General features: G+C 38.4%; 1 protein-coding gene and 1 long non-coding RNA gene across 4 annotated transcripts in view; one reads left to right on the forward strand and one right to left on the reverse strand.

Moving 5' to 3' along the window:
• Positions 1 to 19,329, forward strand: part of LOC123614514 (uncharacterized) — a 116,992-nt gene that overhangs the window by 84,306 nt on the left and 13,357 nt on the right. The window lies entirely within an intron of this gene.
• NAMPT (nicotinamide phosphoribosyltransferase) overlaps positions 6,724 to 19,329 on the reverse strand; it is a 38,118-nt gene continuing 25,512 nt past the window's right edge. The window contains exons 9-11 of the mRNA XM_074367653.1: positions 18,483 to 18,623; positions 17,368 to 17,502; positions 6,724 to 9,676 (exon numbers count right to left, since the gene is read on the reverse strand). Of these exons, the coding sequence (XP_074223754.1) occupies positions 9,566 to 9,676; positions 17,368 to 17,502; positions 18,483 to 18,623 (387 nt within the window). The 3' untranslated portion in view covers positions 6,724 to 9,565. The remainder of the gene's footprint in view (positions 9,677 to 17,367; positions 17,503 to 18,482; positions 18,624 to 19,329) is intronic.

Genomic DNA, 19,329 nt, shown 5'->3' on the forward strand with positions numbered 1-19,329 from the left:
CTACAGGACATCATCATAGCTGTTTCATGGAGTCAGTTTCCCCTGATGTATTTACGACTTCTGTTCTCTTCATGTTTCATTTCTTAGAATTTTCTCTAGTGGAGGTAGGCTAGTGGCAAACGTACAGTGTTTGGTGATCGGAAAATATCTTTATTTTCCTTCTTGAAAAATATTTTTTGTGGGAATAGGGTTCTTTGTTGGCAGTTGCTTCCCTTTAGGATGTTGTGTTGTCTCCTGGCTTCTGTTGCTAAGTTCAGCTGTCAGTCTCTTTCCTTAGAATGCAGTCTTTTTCTCTGGCTGCTTTTAAGACACTTTCTGTGTTGTGGTTGATTTGCGGTTTCACCGTATCATGTCTGGGTGTGGATTTAAAAAAAAATTATCTTGCTTGAGAGTCACTGAGCTTCTTTACTTGTCCACTTGTTGCTTCTTACCAGTTCAGGTATATTGTGAGCCCTTCTCTTTTGAAATCCAGCCTCTTCCCTATTTTTGTTCCTCTTCTTCTATAGCTCTGAGGCCCATCCCCCCTTCCATGTTGCTTCACTTCTTTTTGATTTTGTCCCTTTGCTTTGTGCTGCGTCCTGAATGAGTCCTCCCCACCCGCCTTCCCTTTGGTTCCCTCTGTGTCTCATCTGATTGTTAACCTCAGTTTCTGTACTTTTTGTTTTCACAAATTCTACTAATCCCTTTTTCAAATCTCTTAGGTCATTAAAGCGTTTCCTCTTCCCTACAGATATTTTCAACTTGTTTTACTTTAAAAAGACATATTGAGCATGTTCTAGAATGTCCCAGAATTTCAATATCTGAAACTTTTATGGACTCTTTTTTTTCCTGCCACTCTTATTCATGGTGCCCTGTTTCCTTGTATGATTACTTTGTGAGTTGCTCATTTTCCTAAGAACATTATTTTGGGAATTCTTTGAGGTTTAGGATGAAACAGTATCCTTTCACAGAGGATTTGCATTCTGTCAGGCATTTAGGGAACTCTGCCAGTCCAGTTTTATAATCTAAATTTGTATCTTGAGGAGTTTGCAACATGTAGAGGGTGTGGGTTTGGACTGCAGTGAGGTGCATGGGCTAGCTTGCAGTGACAGCTTTTTAGAGAGTTTTCTTGAGCTGGTCTTCCCGGAGCTAAAGCATCTTTTCTCACAGCGCCCTGGTGGAGCAGGGGTTGGTCTACCACTGGGTCCTCCTCATCCTTAAGTCCAAAGCCTTAACCTCTCAACCATTCTGGAACCTCTCTGGTTCCTCCTCAACCTGAAGTAGCCTTTGCAGGGCCTGCTTTATGGAGGGTCTTGGATTTCTATTCACATGTCCTGTCAGGACCTGAAAAGTGAAGCTCATACTCCCCAGGTTTGGTAAATACCCCAGAACAAAAGTACCTTCAGTGCTTGGTTCTCAACCCTGGGTCCCATTTTCACTTGGATTTTGACCTAGTAATTTCTTACTGTCCTGTTAGTGCAATACTTTAAAAAAAAAAAAAAGTTAACCATTAGTTTTTGTTGTTTTCAGTGGGAAGGTGGTCAGAATTACCTAGTCTGTTTACATTTCTGGAAATAGAGTTGTCTAATTATAAAAACAAAGAAAGCTTTTGTTAAAAGTTTAGTGTTGCTGGTTTACATAGAAGATTCTGTTACTCCATCTGTAAAAAAGGCATTTAAATAGCCATCAGTTTTGGAATCTGCATCAGTAAAGTCTGTAGAAACCCTTGCGGGCTGAATTAAAATGATACTTATTTACTTTGCCTTGTTCCAGAAACAATTTAAGGTGATTAAAATCTTAAAATTTCTAAGATCACCACTTAGAAAGTAAAGAGGGAAGGGCATTTGGTGGCGCACGCCCTGAATGCTAATCTCTGCTCTGTAATGACATGCGAACCTCATTTTACTGCACTTTGCTTTGTTGAGCTTTGTAGATATTTTGTTTGTATAAAGTGAAGGTTTGTAGCAACTCTGCATTGTCAGATGATGGTTAGCAGTAAAGTTTTTTTTTTAAATTAAGGTACATACATTTTTTAAAAAGACAATGCTATTTATTGCATTCTTAATTGACTACAGGATAGTGTGAACATAACTTTTGTTGTAGGCACTGGGAAAGCAAAGAATTCATGCGACTCGCTCTGTTGAGAAGGTCACTTTATTGAGGAGGTCTGGAACTGAACCTCGGTACATCTCCCAGGTCAGCCAGTAACTAGAGGAGTTCTTTCTCAGAGTTGATTCTCTGACAACTCCCTTAAGTTATATGCAAATGGTTTTACTTGCAAATGAGAGTTTTTCTGTAACACGGTCCATAGCTTGAAGCAAATTCTCAGGAGGTTTAAGACCCAAGGAAGGTTATGAACTACTGAAGTCTGTACAAGGACATCTTAGGTAAATAATTTATCCCCTGTATGTTAGTTTTCTAATCTGTATTTTGATGAAACACCATACTTCATGGATTTACTGTAAGGATTTTTCAAAAAGGCAGTAATATGTGAACATGTCTTGAAAAAGTTATCCATCTTTTAGAAAAAACTTAGTAAAATGTTCTAGCTTTTTGTTAACACTGATTAAACTGTTCAGGCTATTAGTGTGACAGAGGGTACCAAAACACTGTAGAAAAGTGTTTATCTTAATGACATTTATTCAACAAACAGTCGAATGCCTACTATGTGCCAAGTGCAGGAGGTCCAGTGAATAAAACACTGTCCTGTACTGCCTCGTACAGGACACAGGTCCAGGGATTCTCTGTGCTGTTTTCAAAATGCACTCGGTGCCTGTGGAGGCCGGAGGAAGGGCACGAGGGTGGGAGGCAGGTGAGCGAGCTGTTCCATGACTCTTGGAGGTGTTACCACCGAACACCAAAGTCAGCCAAAGGCAGCCTAAGCAGCAGTGATGGGGAAACAGTGTGATGTGTGTACTGCACGGGTGTGTAAAGGCAGAGCAAGTTGGTGGTGATGCTGGCACAGAGAACAAAGGGCAGGGCCTAAGGCTATCTGTGTGGCAGGGGCCAGATCAGGGAGGGTTTTGTGGGTTGGGCTGGATTCTGGGCATTATCAGCTAAAGAGGACATCAGATGCTTTAAGCAGAGGATCGAAACTATTAGATTTCGTTAGAACACTTTGGTAGCAGACTGGGAGCGGGAGAGGGCTGAGAGGATAGGAAATCTAGTTAGGTATTTTTTGGTATTGTTTCAAAAGAGATTTGTGTGCCTGAAATGGGAGTTGGAGAAAAGATAGATTATAACATTGCTTAGTAGGTAAATCAACATGATTGTCAAGTTGAGTACATGGGTAGGGTGATGGAGAGGGAAGTCTCACTTGGGTGGTGGGCTGAACCCCCAAATGACATACAAAACCAGGAGGAATATGACGAGTTTGGGCTTGTTGCAACTGAGTGGATATCTGGGTGGAAATGCATCATAGGTAGAAAGATCTGGGCTAGAGATTAAATGCATGGAGGCTCTGGTAAATAGATGATTGCTGAGACCATGTGAGTGGCTGAGATCAGCCAAGACAAATATGGAGATGAGTAGGGCATGTCAGCATTTGAAAGGTAAGTGTGTGAAGAGCCCCAGAGAGAGAAGGCACCCACGATGTTACAACACAGGAGATGAAGTAGTTTCAAGGAATCAATTATTAACCCTGGCAAATACAGAGAGATCCTCTGATAAGATAAGACCTAAACATATTTGTTGGACAATCAGGAGGCCTCTTTTTTATTTAATGAGGGATGGGAACCAGATGGGAGATGAACAGGAAGGGAGGCAGTAAATGGAGAGGAAGTGCACACAGCTTGAGAAGTCTGGGTACGAAGGGGAAAAGGGAGATAGGGCTGGTATTAATTATCAAAGGAGTTACTATTTTTTCAAAAGGACAGGAGAAAAAGGAACGTTTGTTTATAGGCTGAGGAGGAAGGAATAGAAAGGGAGAGGTTGAAGATCAGAGTTGTTTTTTTTCCCAGGATCAGAAATCTGGTAGAAATCTTTAGGCTGTTCAGGAAGACCTAACGAGAATTTAACTTGTAGCCAGTTCCTCAAGAGAGCTCTACACAATCGCTGATCCATCAATAAAAACTAGAGAACTTCCCTAGAGAAGTCAAAGAAGTAACAGCTCAGTAGGCAATTACAGAATTATTTAAAAAAATAAAGCAGGTCAGGATAATTGTATTGTTAATTGTAGTTTGTTGCCAACCGAAGAAGCTTCTTTTCTCTGGGATGAACATAAATCAATGTAATCCAAAATTGTATTTTTCTGCAGAGATTATGTTACAAACTGGTAGGAAAGTCAACTGGTGGTTTACTCTACTCACCACAAGAGCAGCATGAGCTCCGGAAAGTGGTGAAAGCTTTCGGTCCCTTGTGCATATGCCAGTCAAGTCACCAAGAGTCCTGTGTACCAGTAAGGCCAGGGGTCAGCCAGCCCACGTGACGGCAAGCAGGCAAATTCCTGATTACCAAGGACCTATTTTTATATTCGTTAAAAAAAAATTTGGTTAAGTTGATAATTTGAATGATTCTAAAATTCCATTCAAGAATATATATATACATACATACATATATATATATATATATATATATATATATATGCAATTTTTTTTTTTTGCAAGGGGTAGGTAAATAGGTTTATTTATTTATTTGATTTTTCAGAGGAGGCACTGGGGATTGAACCCAGGACCTCACGCATGCTAGGCATGTGCTATACCACTGAGCCATAACCTCCCCCCTAAAAACGTATTTATTTCTCCTTGCTGGAATAACTTAAATTTTAATAAGTAAGTTTTAATGCAGTGAAGAACTGTGAATCAAATAAAGACAGAGTCATCTCTGGGGAAACATAATAATTAGAGAAACTTTTGAATAAAATAATAATTTAAGGTAGGGTAGGAAGAACCTGAATACCCGAATAAGAGGTGACTACTTTTAAATGGCTGCAGAATGCTCTGGCTGGTTTCTTTAAAAAATAAAGTGTAAATCTTAAAACATTAAAAATAAAACAAAAATTCAAAAATGTATTTAAAGGCTTGAACCCTTGGGACTTTGTCAGTGAAAGCGATATCTGTAGCAAGCTAATAAAGCCAAGAAAATTTAAATCTAGATTATTCCTTCATTCCATCCATTCACTAAGTCAACAAACGCTGCTTGAGCACCTGGTAAAAGATCTCAAACCTGGCAACACACACAGCACTTTTTAATCGGTTGCTTGTCCACTCATGCTTGGACTCTTCCAAGAGGCTGTGCTCCTCCTGCCACAGGCTCGCCTGGGCAGTGGTCCTCACCGCCTCATCCCTCTTAGGCTTGTGTCACCCTCCCCTGTTGCTGCCTCTGGCTGACCTCCTGGTCCCTTTCCTTCATTCACCGACCGCTTTGGCACCTTAGTTTTCCTCTCCGCTACAACTCTGGATGATTTTAATGTCCGCCTGTCCAACTCAACTTGTCTCTTCAGGTTTCTTGATCGTTTGGTTGCCAATGACATTCTTTACTTCACTTAGCAAGGTCACGCCTTGGGTCATCCTACACCATTGCTCTTCTGAGATCACTGATCCAAGCATCCTGGTCTCAGGCGAGCACTTCTGTCCTTCCAAACCTGCTTGTTCAACAACTCCCAGCAGATCAGAGCTGTTGTCGGACAGTCCATCGGGCTCTCTGCTGTCTTCTCAACACTTTGTGTTGCCTTCATGTCCTTACCTATTCGGTTTAGATACTGCAGGACCACTTTCCAGTAACTCAATTTCAATAATTATTCAATTATTGTCCTTTGTTCTATCAGACTTATCTGGCCAAACCCCAAGTATCTCCATTTCTCCATGTCTGTACCTAGGCACCAGTGTTAGGAGAGGGGAACAAAAATAAAACCACAGAGGGAGACACACTATTGCCTCATTCCCTTTTCCACAGCCAACAGTTGTGTCAGGTAGCTTCTGACATCTTCCTCCTCCACTACCTGGAAGGGAACGCCTCCAAGCAGTTACTCCCCGGAGGTCGGATCCCATCCGTGCCTTTGCGTCCCTGGCTCTACTGGATCTCTCAGCGGCGTTCAGCACCTGTGCAAAAGAATGCCCTTCCCTGGGCTTTCGTGACTTTCCTCCTGGTCTTCCTTTCGTTTCTTTAGCTACTGCTTGTCAGTCTCCTTTGCCTGCTCATCTTCTGCCACTTGACTTTTGAGAGCCCCCATGGCCTTGCCTTAGGCCATCTTTTCTTTATAGTAGAGATCGGCACTTTTCTTCTTCTTTAAAGGGCCATGTAGTAAATTATTTTAGGCCTTGTAGGCCCTAAGGCCCATCACACCTGCGCAACTCTGCCACTGCAGCACGAAAGCAGCCATGGACGATAATGAATGAGCTGCGTTCCAATAAAACTTTATTTACAAAAACAGTGGGCTGGATTGGGCCTATGGTATGCCACACTCTGTACTCTCCCTAGAGAAGTATCCTCTCTTGTGTCTCCAATGACCATCTACACACCAAATTCACACACAAATCTGTATATCCAACTACCTAAAGTTCACATTTATATGTCTGAAAGACATCTCAAATCTTAACTGAGGAATTGAACTCTTTGCCCCCAAATCTGGTCTCCCGCCAGTGTTCTCTCTTGGTAAGAGGCACCACCATTCACACAGTTGCACAAGGCGGAGAGGAAGAGCCATCCTTGATGTTTCTCCCTCTCTCATTCTTTAATTCTTCGAACTGGAAGAATACCTAAAAAAGGTAACTCTGGAAATGCCATTATTTGAAGCACACAGTCAAATTTAACATTTCACTAATAGAGCTAAACTTTATTTCCATGTTTATTACATGTGTATCTTTGATGTTGAACACATATTAGAATTGATTTAACATACAGCTTGGGAGAAAAGCTGACATTCTCCACTGAATGGGTTAAAAAGGAATGTAAAACTATAAAATACTTAGTTTAAGTGTTGAATTCTAAATTATGGCAAACAGAACAATAATTACCTTGCCATTTTTTTCTTTCTAGTTTTCCAAGATGGATTTCATTATAAAATATTTTCATAACAATTTATCTCAAGAAAGGAAATAAGGGATAATCGTTAAAATCATTTTAAGTATAGAGTACAAATAAAGAGTCTTAACACAAAAATCTTATCTCCTATTTAAAATACAAATACTTCATGATATTATGAACTGAGGGAGATTAACTGATGTCAACTGCAAATCTAATGAGTTAATAAGCCATTTGCTTTCGTCTGGAAGAGTCAGGCTGGCTGAAGGGAGACAGCACAGTTCTATTTGTTATCTGTGTTAACCAGCTGCTGCTCAGAATGGGGATGGCCACATACTAAGTGCTTAAGTGATGGAAATTCAGGATTAATCAGTTCCAAATGGCTAAGAACTAACAGAATTAGTCATTCCATTCCCCCAATCTATGGCCATGTACAAATGTACAGATTTCAGCATTCACTGAAAGTTTTAAAATAAAACTGCTAGATACTCTGAAGCTGCTGAAATTCACAGTGCACAAAGAATATTGTCTGTAGTATAATTCCAATGTTTAAACAAAATCATTTGAGTGGTTATCAAAGTTATTACTGGTAATAGTCTCTTTTACTTCTCTATAAGCCCCTTAGCACATTTTGTGAAGAAAGGTGTGTAATAACTATTCTTTACTTAGATACATTAACAAAAATCAGCTTAAAATTATTTTCTACCAGAGACTGCAGGGTGAAAACTTCTCCAACTATGAATGATGCTTCTTGTTCTCATTAAACAAGTACTCAGAATCATCTGCAAAAACCTATATTCTTTTTAATGATGCTCACAAAAGATGTTTAATAAAGATAACTCACCTCTAACTAGGTTACTCTAGTGACAAAATTCTTTTTTATTTAACTGTTTAGGACAGATGATTTATGGCTTTTCAATTTTTAAAATTTCACATGTAATGTCACATTGTTTAAGCTTTTAAGTCTTCCAATGTCAGATTCTTAAGAGAATCTTAACGAGAAAAGAAAGGACAAAAGTGAGACAAACTCTGTATGAAGGCACACTCCTTTTCCTACAACAGGGGTCAACAAACCTTCCTGTAAAGGGCCAGATAGCAAACACGTCAGGCCCCGTGGGCCGTATGGACACTTCTGCAGCAACTCAATTTCTGCTGTTGTGAGAAAGCAGCCATAGACAGTATGTATTTACAAAAAAAGAGTATTTGGAATTTGGCCTGCAGGCCATCGCTGGCCAATCCTTGCCTTAGGACAGACTGAAATATAAAAGATCATCTTAAAAACAAAAACCAAAACCTGGTCTCTAGTTGGATGTGATGACTGACTCAGGATGTAGCAGTGTAATCAATCTAGAACATGTTGATGCTGAACACTCTGAATTTAGCCCAATTCCTGCTTTTGGTTAAGATTCTTCTATTCAAACTCATTCCATCATGCTTTTCATTGGGCATAATTTATCTTCATTTAAGAACTTGAGTATTATTCATTGAGGGATTCAGTTTAAAATTAATAATGATGTCCATACAATTTAATATCCAATTTAATATTTGAAAAACTTAATGAAAAATATAACAGAATCAAAACATTTAAAATTAGTACACTCACTACCCATTCCAGTAATTCATTTAAGTCATATCAACTATAGAATAGGAAAAATAAATTCAGAAGTGTAATTACTTTAAAATACACTACTTCCATTTCTGTCAATATTTTACATTTATGTATATATTCTATAGTGTAAGCAGAAGTCCTTTCTAAAAATCTTAAAACCTTGAGGTGTGTATTAGAGCCACAGGCAATATCTGATATATAAAATTGCAGTACAGGCCTTTCAAATTTGGCATTTCACTGGTACATACAATGACCAACATACATAATCACTGTACAGTCCTAGACATTCCAGTAAGAACCATTATTTCCTTTAATGTAGAATGATTAATACATGGTCTACAAGGGGCAGTGAGGTTTAGTAATTCTATTGGGTATGTCCTGACATAATTTTCAAATTGTACAATAACACAAACATCTTTGTTAAGGCCATGTTTTATTTGCTGATTAATGGACAAAAGGCAATGTAATTTATTTTCAAGTATTTTCTTGAAGTCTGTGCTCATAAAAATCATGAAAAGTTGGAAAGACTGTTAAATCACTGAAACTTTAAATATATCTTACACAATCTTGTTTGTACAAAAATACAAGTTAAATATAAACACAAAGCAATCATGATAATTTTATGCAAATCTGTTTTATGTGATCTTCAGTTACATATAAAAGTTTCTCAGTTCTGTTTGTGAAAAGATCAATACCAGATTGAATTACTATCTATTGGCAAAGGGCCCTAAAAAGCTTACTTTAGCAATTATCTTTTACATGGTTAAGTGCATTTCCTAATTTGAGATCACCTAAACACTGCAAAAAGAAAAAATGAAAGGGCAGTATGTCCATAAACCAACAAATAATTTGGCTGTAATGTATCATAAAACACAAAGAAACCCCACACATCTGTACAATAAACATTATGCGTTACATTCTCACACACACAGCATGTGCACACACGTGTGTGCATGCACGTAAACACACGCGCGTGCGCACACACAGGCACACATACATCCAGTCATAAAATAAAGCCTAATGAGGTGCTGTTTCCAGTTCGATATTCAGCTGTGCATTTTTTCTTACTTCATCAAATGAATAGCTTTTTGTCACTTTCCCATTCTTGAAGACAGTATGGAGAAGATCCTGCACAAATATACCAATAATAAAATTTAACGATTATATTAGACTATCAAAGCAACATTCTTAAGTAATGCTTCGATGAACTATGTTGACTAGTCAAATCCACAGAGATGGTGATAGTGTTCAAATTCTGAGATGATTTTACGTAGAACACTGGTGCAGCAGGCAGAGAACGAGGCACAATCTAAATCTGGGATGTAGAGATATTTAACTTCTTTTTTTTAAAGGAATGATCTAAATATTACACTCTTGAAACAGTTCTCCTTAAAGGAAAAACTGACCCATCTCTGACCCATCATCAGACCAACAAGGAAAGCCTGGCCAGACCTTCCCTTGGTCCCAGCCAAAAGACTCAACACTGATCAAACTTATAAATCTGGAACTTAATAAACTTGCTAATCATGAGTTCTGGCCTTAAAACAAACCAACCAGTCAACTCTGAAAACTAGAAACTAAATCCAAAACAGAAACATAAACAGATAATTGATTTCTTGACTAATGCATAGTCACTAATTTAAAGATTGAAAGTGTGTATTCCAGAAGTCACTGATACATGTAATCCATTTGATCCATGTAAGAATAACAAAGATAAATGAAGAGAATTAGGCCTGAAGTCCCTTTTGGGTCAGGTACAGCCTTTCCTCTCTCACTAAGGAATTATCTGCCTCTAGTTTCTCTTGAAAAATCCTAAGTTTTCCATCTCATCTGAAAGTAAGGCGCATATAACATTATCTAATTTTTTTCATTATATTGTTCCCTTTTTCCCCTACATTAAAAAAAAATTGAGGTATAGTTGATTTACAGAATTAGTTTCAAGTACACAACACAATGACTTAGTATTTTGTACATTATGTTCCATTTAAAGTTATTATAAAAAACTGCCTACATTCCCTGTGCTGCAGGTTATTTTCTACACAGCAGTTTGCACCTCTTACCCCCTGCCCCTTGCCATCTTGTTTCTCCCCACTTTGGTGACCACCAATTTGTTGTCTGTATCTGTAAGTCTGTTTTGTTATATTCACATTTGTTTTATTTTTTTGATTCCACATATAAGTTATAACATACAGTATTTGTCTTTCTCTGACTTATTTCACATAGCACAACCCTCCACGGTCCACCCATGTTTTGCAAATGGCGAATTTCCATTATTATTTTAAGGCTGAGTAATAGTCGTGTGTGTGTGTGTGTGTGTGTGTGTGTGTGTGCGCGCGTGCGTGCGTGCGTGTGCGTGCACATACTTTTTTACACACACACCCCCCCCTATATTTATCCACTCATCTGTTGATGGACACTTGGGTTGTTTCCCTATTTCTGCATCTTGGCTACTGTAAATCATGCTGTTATGGACACTCGAGTGCGTATGTTTCAAATTAGTGTATTTATTTTCTTCGGATATATACCCAGCAGTGGGACTGCTGGATAAATAGGGTAACTCTGTTTTTAGTTTTTTGAGGGCCCTCCATACTGTTCTCCACAGTGGCTGCATCAATTTACATTTCCACCAACAGTGTTACAAGGATTCCCTTTTCTCCACATCTTCGTAAATATTTGGTATCTGTGGTCTTTTTGATGACAGCCATTCTGACAGGTGTGAAGTGATATTCATTGTCATTGTGATTGGCATTTATTTCTCTGATGATTAACGATGCTGAGCATCTTTTTGTGTGCCTGTTGGTCACCTGTATGTCTTCTTTGGAAAAATGTCTACTCAGGTCTTCTGCCCTTTTTTTAATCAGGCTTTTGGGTTTCTTTTTGATACCTACTTGTATGAGCTGTTTATATATTTTGGATATTAACCTCTTCTCTGTCATATCATTTACAAATATTTTCTCACATTCAGTAGTCTGTCTTTTTGTTTTGTTGATAGTTGTGCAAAAGCTTTAAGTTTAATTAGGTCCCACTTGTTTACATTTTTGCTTTTGTTTCCTTTCCTTAGGAGACAGATGCAAAAAAAAAAAAAAAATTGCTATGACTTATCTCAAGAGCCTGTTTTTGGTTTTTGGTTTTACATTTATGTCAACCCATTTTGAGTTCATTTTTGTAAAAGGTTTAGAAAATGTTCTAATTTCATTCTTTTACATGTAGCTCTTCAGTTTTCCCAGCACCACTTATTGGAGACTGTCTTTACCTTTTGTATATTCTTGCCTCCTTTTTCATAGATTAATGGATTATAAGTGCATGGGTTTATCTCTGTTCTAATGATCTATGTGTCTGTTTCTGTGCCAGTTTTAAGTACTGTAGCTTTGTAGTATAGTCTGAAGTCAAGGAGTGTGGTAAACACTTGATTTGTTCCTCTTAAGACTGTTTTCACTATTTGCAGTCTTTTGTGTTTCCAGACAAATTTTAAAATTATTCTAGTTCTCTGAAAAATGCCATTGGTGTTTTGATAGGGATTGCACTGAATGTGTAGATTGCCTTGGGGAGGATGGTCATTTTAGCATTTATTCTTTCAATCTATGAACACAGTATATCTTTCTACCTGTTTGTGTCATCTTCAGTTTATTACATCAATGTCTTATTGTTTCCAAGTACAGGTCTTTTCCCTCCTTAATTAGATTTATTCCTAGGTAATTTTAATCTTTGTGATGCAGTTGTAAATGGGATTGTTTCCTTACTTTCTCTTTGTGACTGTGCTGTTGGTGTACAGAAATGCAACCAATCTCTGTATATCAATTTTGTTTTCTGCACCTTTACCAACTTCATTGATGAGATCTAGTTTTTGGTGGTATATTTAGGATTTTCTATGGGATTGTATGTCACCTGCAAACAGTGACAATTTTACTTCTTTTTCAATCTGGATTTCTTTTCTTTTGTCTTACTGCTCTAAGACTTCCAATACAATGTTGAATGAAAGTGGTGAGAGTGGGCGTTGTCTTGTTTCTGATCTTAGAAGTGCTTTTAGCATTTTGGCACCGAGTTTGATGTTAGCTGTAGGCTTACCAGATATGGCTATTTTTATGTTGAGGTATCCACTTTGTTAACAGTTTCTATCATAAATGAATGTTGAATTCTGCCAAAAGCTTTTTCTGCATCTATTAAGATAATCATATGATTTTTAGTCTTCGTTTTGTTATCATGGTGTATTACACTGATTGATTCGCAGGTATTGAATTATCCTTGCATCCTTGGGATATCTCTCGCTAAGTCACGGTGTATGATCCTTTTAATGTATTTTTGGATTTAGCTTGTTGTTGAGTGTTTTTGCATCTAATGTTCAGCAGCGATACTGGCCTGTACCTTTTTGTGTGTGATATCCTTGTGTTTGGCATCAGGGTGAGGTGGGTCCCAGTAGTTGTTGCTTATCTGTTTTATATATAGTAGTTTGTTAACCCCATATCCCTAACTTTCCACCCCCATTCCCACCTTTGGTAACCAGTTTGTTTTCTATTTCTGTGAGTCTATTCCCATTTTGTATATAGATTCTTTTAATTATTTTTAAGATTCCACATATCTTTCTGATTCATTTCCCATAGCATAATATTCTCGAGGTCCCTCCATGTTGCTGCAAATGGCAATACTTCTTTTTTATGGCTGAGTAACACTCCATTGTGTATGTATCTATCTACACACTGCATCTCCTAAGGTCATCTGTCCATGGGCACTTGGGTTGCTTCCATGTCTTGGCTACTGTAAACGGTGCTGCTGTGAACACTGTCATACATGGATCTCTTTAAATTAGTGTTTTCATATTTTCTCTGGATATAGCCTCAGGAGTGGGACTGCAGGATCCTATGGTAGCTCTACTTTCAGTTTTTAAAGTAATCGCCATACTGTTTTCCATAGTGGCTGCACCAATTTACATTCCCACCAACAGTGTAGGAGGGCCCACTGTTCTCCACACCCTCTCTAGCATTTAACATTTGTACTTTTTGATGATGGCCATTCTGACTGGTGTGAGGTGGTATCTCATGGTGGTTTCGATTTGCATCTCTCTAATAATTAGCAATGTTGAGCACTTTTTCATGGCTAAATGTCTATTCAGGTTTTCTGCCCATTTTTTGATTGATTGGATTTTTTTTGATGTTGAGTTATATGAGCTGTTTGTATAGTTTGGATATTAACCCCTTGTTGGTCACATACTTGCAAATACTTTCTCCCATTCTGTAAGCTGCCTTTTTGTTTTGTGGATGGTTTCCTTTGCTGTGCAAAACCTTTAAAGTTTAATTACATCCCATTTGTTTATTTTTGCTTTCTATTTTTTTTTGCCTTGGGAGAGTGAGCTAAGAAAGTATTGCTACAATTTATGTCAAAGAGTGTTTCATCTATGTTCCAAGAGTTTTATGGTATGTCTTACATTTAGCTCATTACTGTTTTTGACATATTTTGTATCTTTTTGTTTTGTACATCTGCTTATTGTGGATATAGGTAATTTTACTACTTGTCTTTTAAAATTTCTACTAACTTAGTATGTGGTTGATTTACTACCTTTACTGTATGTTTGCCTTTACCGATGAGGTTTTCCTTTTATAATTATTATATTTCTAGTTATGGCCTTTTCCCCCCTGTTTAGATTACTCCCATTAACATTTCTTGTAAAGCTGGTTTGATGGTGCTGAACTCTTTGTTTTTCCTTGTCTGGAAAACTTTTGATCTCTCCATCAAATCTGAATGGAAGCCAGGTAGAGTATTCTTGGTTGTAGGTGTTACTCTTTTATCACTTTAAATATATTATGCCATCCCTCTGGCCACCAAGTTCTGCTGACAATCAAATTACAGCCTTATGGCTGGGGGTCCCTTGTACAGGACTTGCTGCTTTTCCCTGGCTGCTTTTGTTACTCTCTTTATCTTTAATTTCTGCCGTTCCAATTACAATGTGTCTTGGTGTGGTCCTCTGTGGGTTGATGATCATTTTGGGATTCTCTGTGCTCCGTGGACCTGGATATTTGTTTCCTTTCCCAGTTTAAGGAAGTTTTCAGTTACTGTGGTTTCTAATATGTTCTCTGCTCCTTTCTCTTCATCTTTTCCTTCTGGGTCCCCTAGAATGCAAATGTTAGTATGCATGATGTACTAGAGGTGTCTTAAACGTCTCATTTCTTTTTATGCTTTTCAGCCTCACTGATTTCCATTACTCTGCCTTCCACTGATCCATTCCTTTGTATCATTCAATCTTTTGATTCCTCCTAGTGTATTTTTAGTTTCAGGCATTGTATTCTTCATCTCTGGTTCTTTATATTTTTCTAACTCTTTGCTAAAAACTTCTAACTTCTTATTGTCTGTGTCAAGATCATTATCTTGAACTCATAGATAGTCTATCTCCACTTCACTTAGTTCTTCTGAGGTTTTATCTTATTCCTTTGTTTGGAACATGTTCCTCTGTTGCCTCATTTTGCCTAATTTGCTGCTTTTATTTCTATGTATCTTATCTGGTAGGTTGGTTATGTCTTCTGATTTTGGAAAGGTGGCCTTTTATTGGAGACATCCCATGCAGCCCAACAGCACATCCCCTCCGGTCACCAGAGCTATGCGCTCTTGGGCTCCCCTACGTGGGTCCTCCTGCTGTGGCTGACTGACTACTGTTGGTGGTCTGGAAGACATGGCTGGCCCCCAGTCCGGTTGTCTCCTGTCACTAATTTGCAGGGCTGAGTCACGAGGCTGCTGGCTGCAGCATTCAGGATTCCTGGGGCTAGTGACAGCCCACTGGTAGGCAGAACCATGTCCTGGGGTCTCAGGACTCAAGCGTCCCAGAGCTGATAACAGACCACAGGTAGGTGGGGCCAGTCCCTAGCTGGCTGTGGGGTCCAGCATGTCCTCAAGCTTGTGTTGGCTTGCTGTTGAGTGAGGCTGGATCCCACGGCAGTAGGCTGAGAGGCCAAAGGTGTCTCCAAGGTCAATGAGTGGGTCTGATCCAGGCTCCTTTGAAATTAATTACTGCTTCGGCCCTGGGTCCAAAGCATGCGTTAGTGTGTGCCCTTTAAGAGTAGGGTCTCCTACAGCCCTCTGCGTCTCCTGAAAGTAAGCTCTGCTGGTCTTCAGAGCCAAACATTCTGGGGGCTCATCTTCCTGGTGCAGGACCCCTGGGCTGGAGAGCCCAAGACAGAGCTCAGACTGCTTGCTTCTGTGGGAGAACTGCTGTCACTGTAATTACTCTCCTGCTTGTGGGCTGCCAACTGGGTCTGGGTCTTGACTATACCTGTGACTGTGCCCCTGCCACCCATCTCATCATGGTTCCTTCTTTTTATCTTCAGTTGCAGAAGATCTCTTCTAGTAGATTTTGGTCTTTCTCATCAATACTTGTTCTGTAAAAGGCTGTAATTCTGGTATGCCCATGAAAGGAGGTGAGCTTAGGGTCTTCCTATTCCGCCATCTGGAAACAATCTTCTCTGTCATTGTGTTGTTTCAAATCACCCTGCTCTTGCTGTGGCATTTTCTTTTATGAATTCAGCTTTATGAAAATGTAAACATAATCTATTGAGGAATGGTGGTTCCTCTTCTTAAATCAAAATGTCTAGATGATCATACATTGATTACTGACTCAAATGTTCTAGGATGTTCATATACTCTTAAAATCAATGCTGTTTTGAAGTCTTAGTTATGACCATGTCTAAAGTGACTTCAGTCCATTCGGCTTAAACCAATTCAGCAGGTCTAGGTAGCTACAAGAGTTAAGCAAAGGCTACTCAAAGAATGGCGTAACAGGCTATGTAAAGGGATCTAATTCTTAATGTTTAGGAACTTACGTATATTTTTCATTAAAGACAATACAATAAGGTTAATTCTGGCTCAAAGTATAACAATACAATAAGGTTAATTCTGGCTCAAAGTATAAAAGTAAAATAAGCAGAATATTTGATGTGTTATTAAGAATTTAAAGTTAAATACACCACTTTATTACTTTATATTTTTTATGTTTAGTATAAACTTTGCTAAGAGTATGAATATTCATGAGTAATTTCCCTCTAAAAATGAACCTGTATATTTTTTTCAACTCAATAGCTTAAAAAACAAATTTTGTAACTTTTGAGTTCAGGAATATAAGTGTACTTTTGTATGTTAATGACCATTCAGACTACTTGCACATACTATAAATGTTTCCAGTTTGGCTGACTTACAGCATGAATCAAGTCACATTTTTTTCTCCAAATCTTATACTAAGATAATTTACCTTTTTTAGCCCGTAGAGTTGCTGCAAGAATCAAATGAGACTAAAGAAAACCACCTGAACTGGATTCTATTAAGTTTTGAAAAATGGAATTAACAATATTTTAGAATTTAGATAGCCCTTCTTTTATCTGTGAAAATTACCAAAGTTTTACTATAAATAGCTCTAAGAAGCCTAAGAATAGCATCCTTTCAGTATTCTTAACTATTCCTGGTCAGAAACGTACCATTGCTAATAGGAGTAAGATCAAAAATACACGAGCTTGTTAAAGTTCATCGGTCACCACCCTGCTGGTCACTAAATGGGAAACTTTTTTTTTTTGGAATGTTGCAAAATATTTCACCCCATGTACACATCTCCCATTTATTATCAAGCCACTTCTTGTTTTTCATCTTATTTTGGTAGGTAAGGGTCAGCAATTGTAAACATTGTACAATAAAACTTTGTCCTCCAAGAAAAAATTTTTTCTGAAAATAGTTGAAGAATATAATACCCCATAAAGCCTCGTTCCTTAATTTGAAGAGCCAACCTACTGCTGTTTAAAAAACCAAACATACAAACAACAACAAAAAACAGTCAGCATAGATATACATACCTGACCATATTCCTCAAGGTCTCCTTTTCCTTCCTCGAGTGTAACAAAATTCCCTGCTGGTGTCCTATGTAAAGATAATCGGCCCTTTTTGGACCTTTTGTTGGGATCAGCAACTGGGTCCTTGAAGACATTAACCTGGAATCCAAATTAAGAAAGTTAGAGAAATAGAAGACTGTCAGAACTGTTCACTCAACTGGTAAGGTATCTCCTTTTCTTGTTTAGTTTAAAGGCCATTGCCTTTAAACATATCTAGGTAGAGCACATGCCTGTTATTGAAAAATAAATCTATGTCAACTCTGATATATAATCTGTGGCAAGGGACCTAGGATTTACTAAGGTAAAGGCTTTCCTACTTCATAACTTTTCCATTTTGTGACTTTTTACTCTATTACCTTGTTACTGCCATAAGCAAAAAAGACCCAGAAAACCTGAAAAGAGCAGAATGTTTCAGGATCAGAAAGGAAGGAGGCAAACAGTGATGACGGTAATAGGAAAAGCAGATGCGTCAGTACCAGAGCTCACCCAGGAAAGATGGAGATGAAGTAAGGGAGGGAAGCAGCGCAGGTGTTCCCAGGATCCCCTACGCCCACCCTTTGATACAGACTCTCACGAGCCTATGAAGAGCTAGGGGGATTGTCAGTCAGCTGCCTACCAGCTTAGGGTCCCCTGCTTTAAGGTTACCAGAACATGATTCTAGTATCACAACTTCAACCTCATAGTCCACCTTCCTAAAACATGTTTGACAGTGTTTATATACTTGCTTACTTTCAGACATGTTGGCTAGGTTAGCTGACATTCCTGCTCAAATATGGTCAACTTTTTGATTCAAGAGTATATACTGAAGTAGTGAGAAATGAATTGACTTGCATTGTGTCTTAAATAATCCCTCATCTTATTTTTTCCTCCTTTTCCCAAGTCTCCCTTTTTCTCCAATCAAGTTATTTGTCACCTCCTGTCTTTTCTTTCCTTGTTTCTGAGTCAGGGTCTCTGGTACCTGACAACAGAGTAACATTCAGGACCATATTATCCTTTGACTATTACTTTCAGTAACTTCACTCCACCTAGATACATAAAGAAGGTAGTAACAACACAGGAGTAAAAGCTGAAGCACCTACCCCAAGGCCATTGGTTACAACATAACTACATTTAAATGAACAGTTCAAGAGATCTCTCGTTAACTTCTGCAGCAAAGCTCCACCAGAACCGAAGGAAACATTTTCAATACTCCACTTTTTTTGCTTCATGCCTTCTACAATCTAGATTAAAAATAAAAAGAAAATAAACTAATAGTTTGGAAGAGGAAGGAGGTAACTTTCCATGGGCCATATGATAAGTAAACCATCCAAAGCTGTTTTAGAACATAGTAAATAATGAGGTAAGAATAATGTCTATTACTATTTCATTCTCTCACAATTCTGTTTAAAGTTTCACCAATGCCAGAGACTGTCTGACCACTGAACTTCTTGTTCATGGCGTTAAAAAACAGATTTGTTTTGAACTGATTCTCAACTTTGAAAATGCACAAGTTCTCAAAGTTTATTTAAAAAAATAAATAAATAAAAGAAAAAGGAAAGCCAAATAGCTTCAGTTTTTAAAGGGAAGTTCAAATACCTGATTGAACAACCCAACTTAGAGCTGCCCACGGGACCAAGGAAGGGCAGGTACAAGCAAGGGGAAGAGCACTGGGCTAATGTGCATCCTGAAATCGGCACTGTGCCCACCCATGTTTCTTCATCTGAAAGGGGTGTGTGAGGGTACCTGCTAAAATGGACGTATGGGTACTAGTTCTTAACTGATACCAGGTCAAACCTTCAATGCAGCTGAGCTAAAAGACAACAGCAATTAAATATGCCAGCTGAGATTCCTATGCCTAGATCCTCCTCACTGCAGACTTTCCTTCTATTTCTTCCTTTTCACATCAAAGCCCCTAATGTCCCAACACCAAGTATCTTGGAAGAGCTG

This window comes from Camelus bactrianus, chromosome 7, assembly GCF_048773025.1.
Source record: "Camelus bactrianus isolate YW-2024 breed Bactrian camel chromosome 7, ASM4877302v1, whole genome shotgun sequence".
In the NCBI taxonomy this organism is placed as follows: Eukaryota; Metazoa; Chordata; class Mammalia; order Artiodactyla; family Camelidae; genus Camelus; species Camelus bactrianus.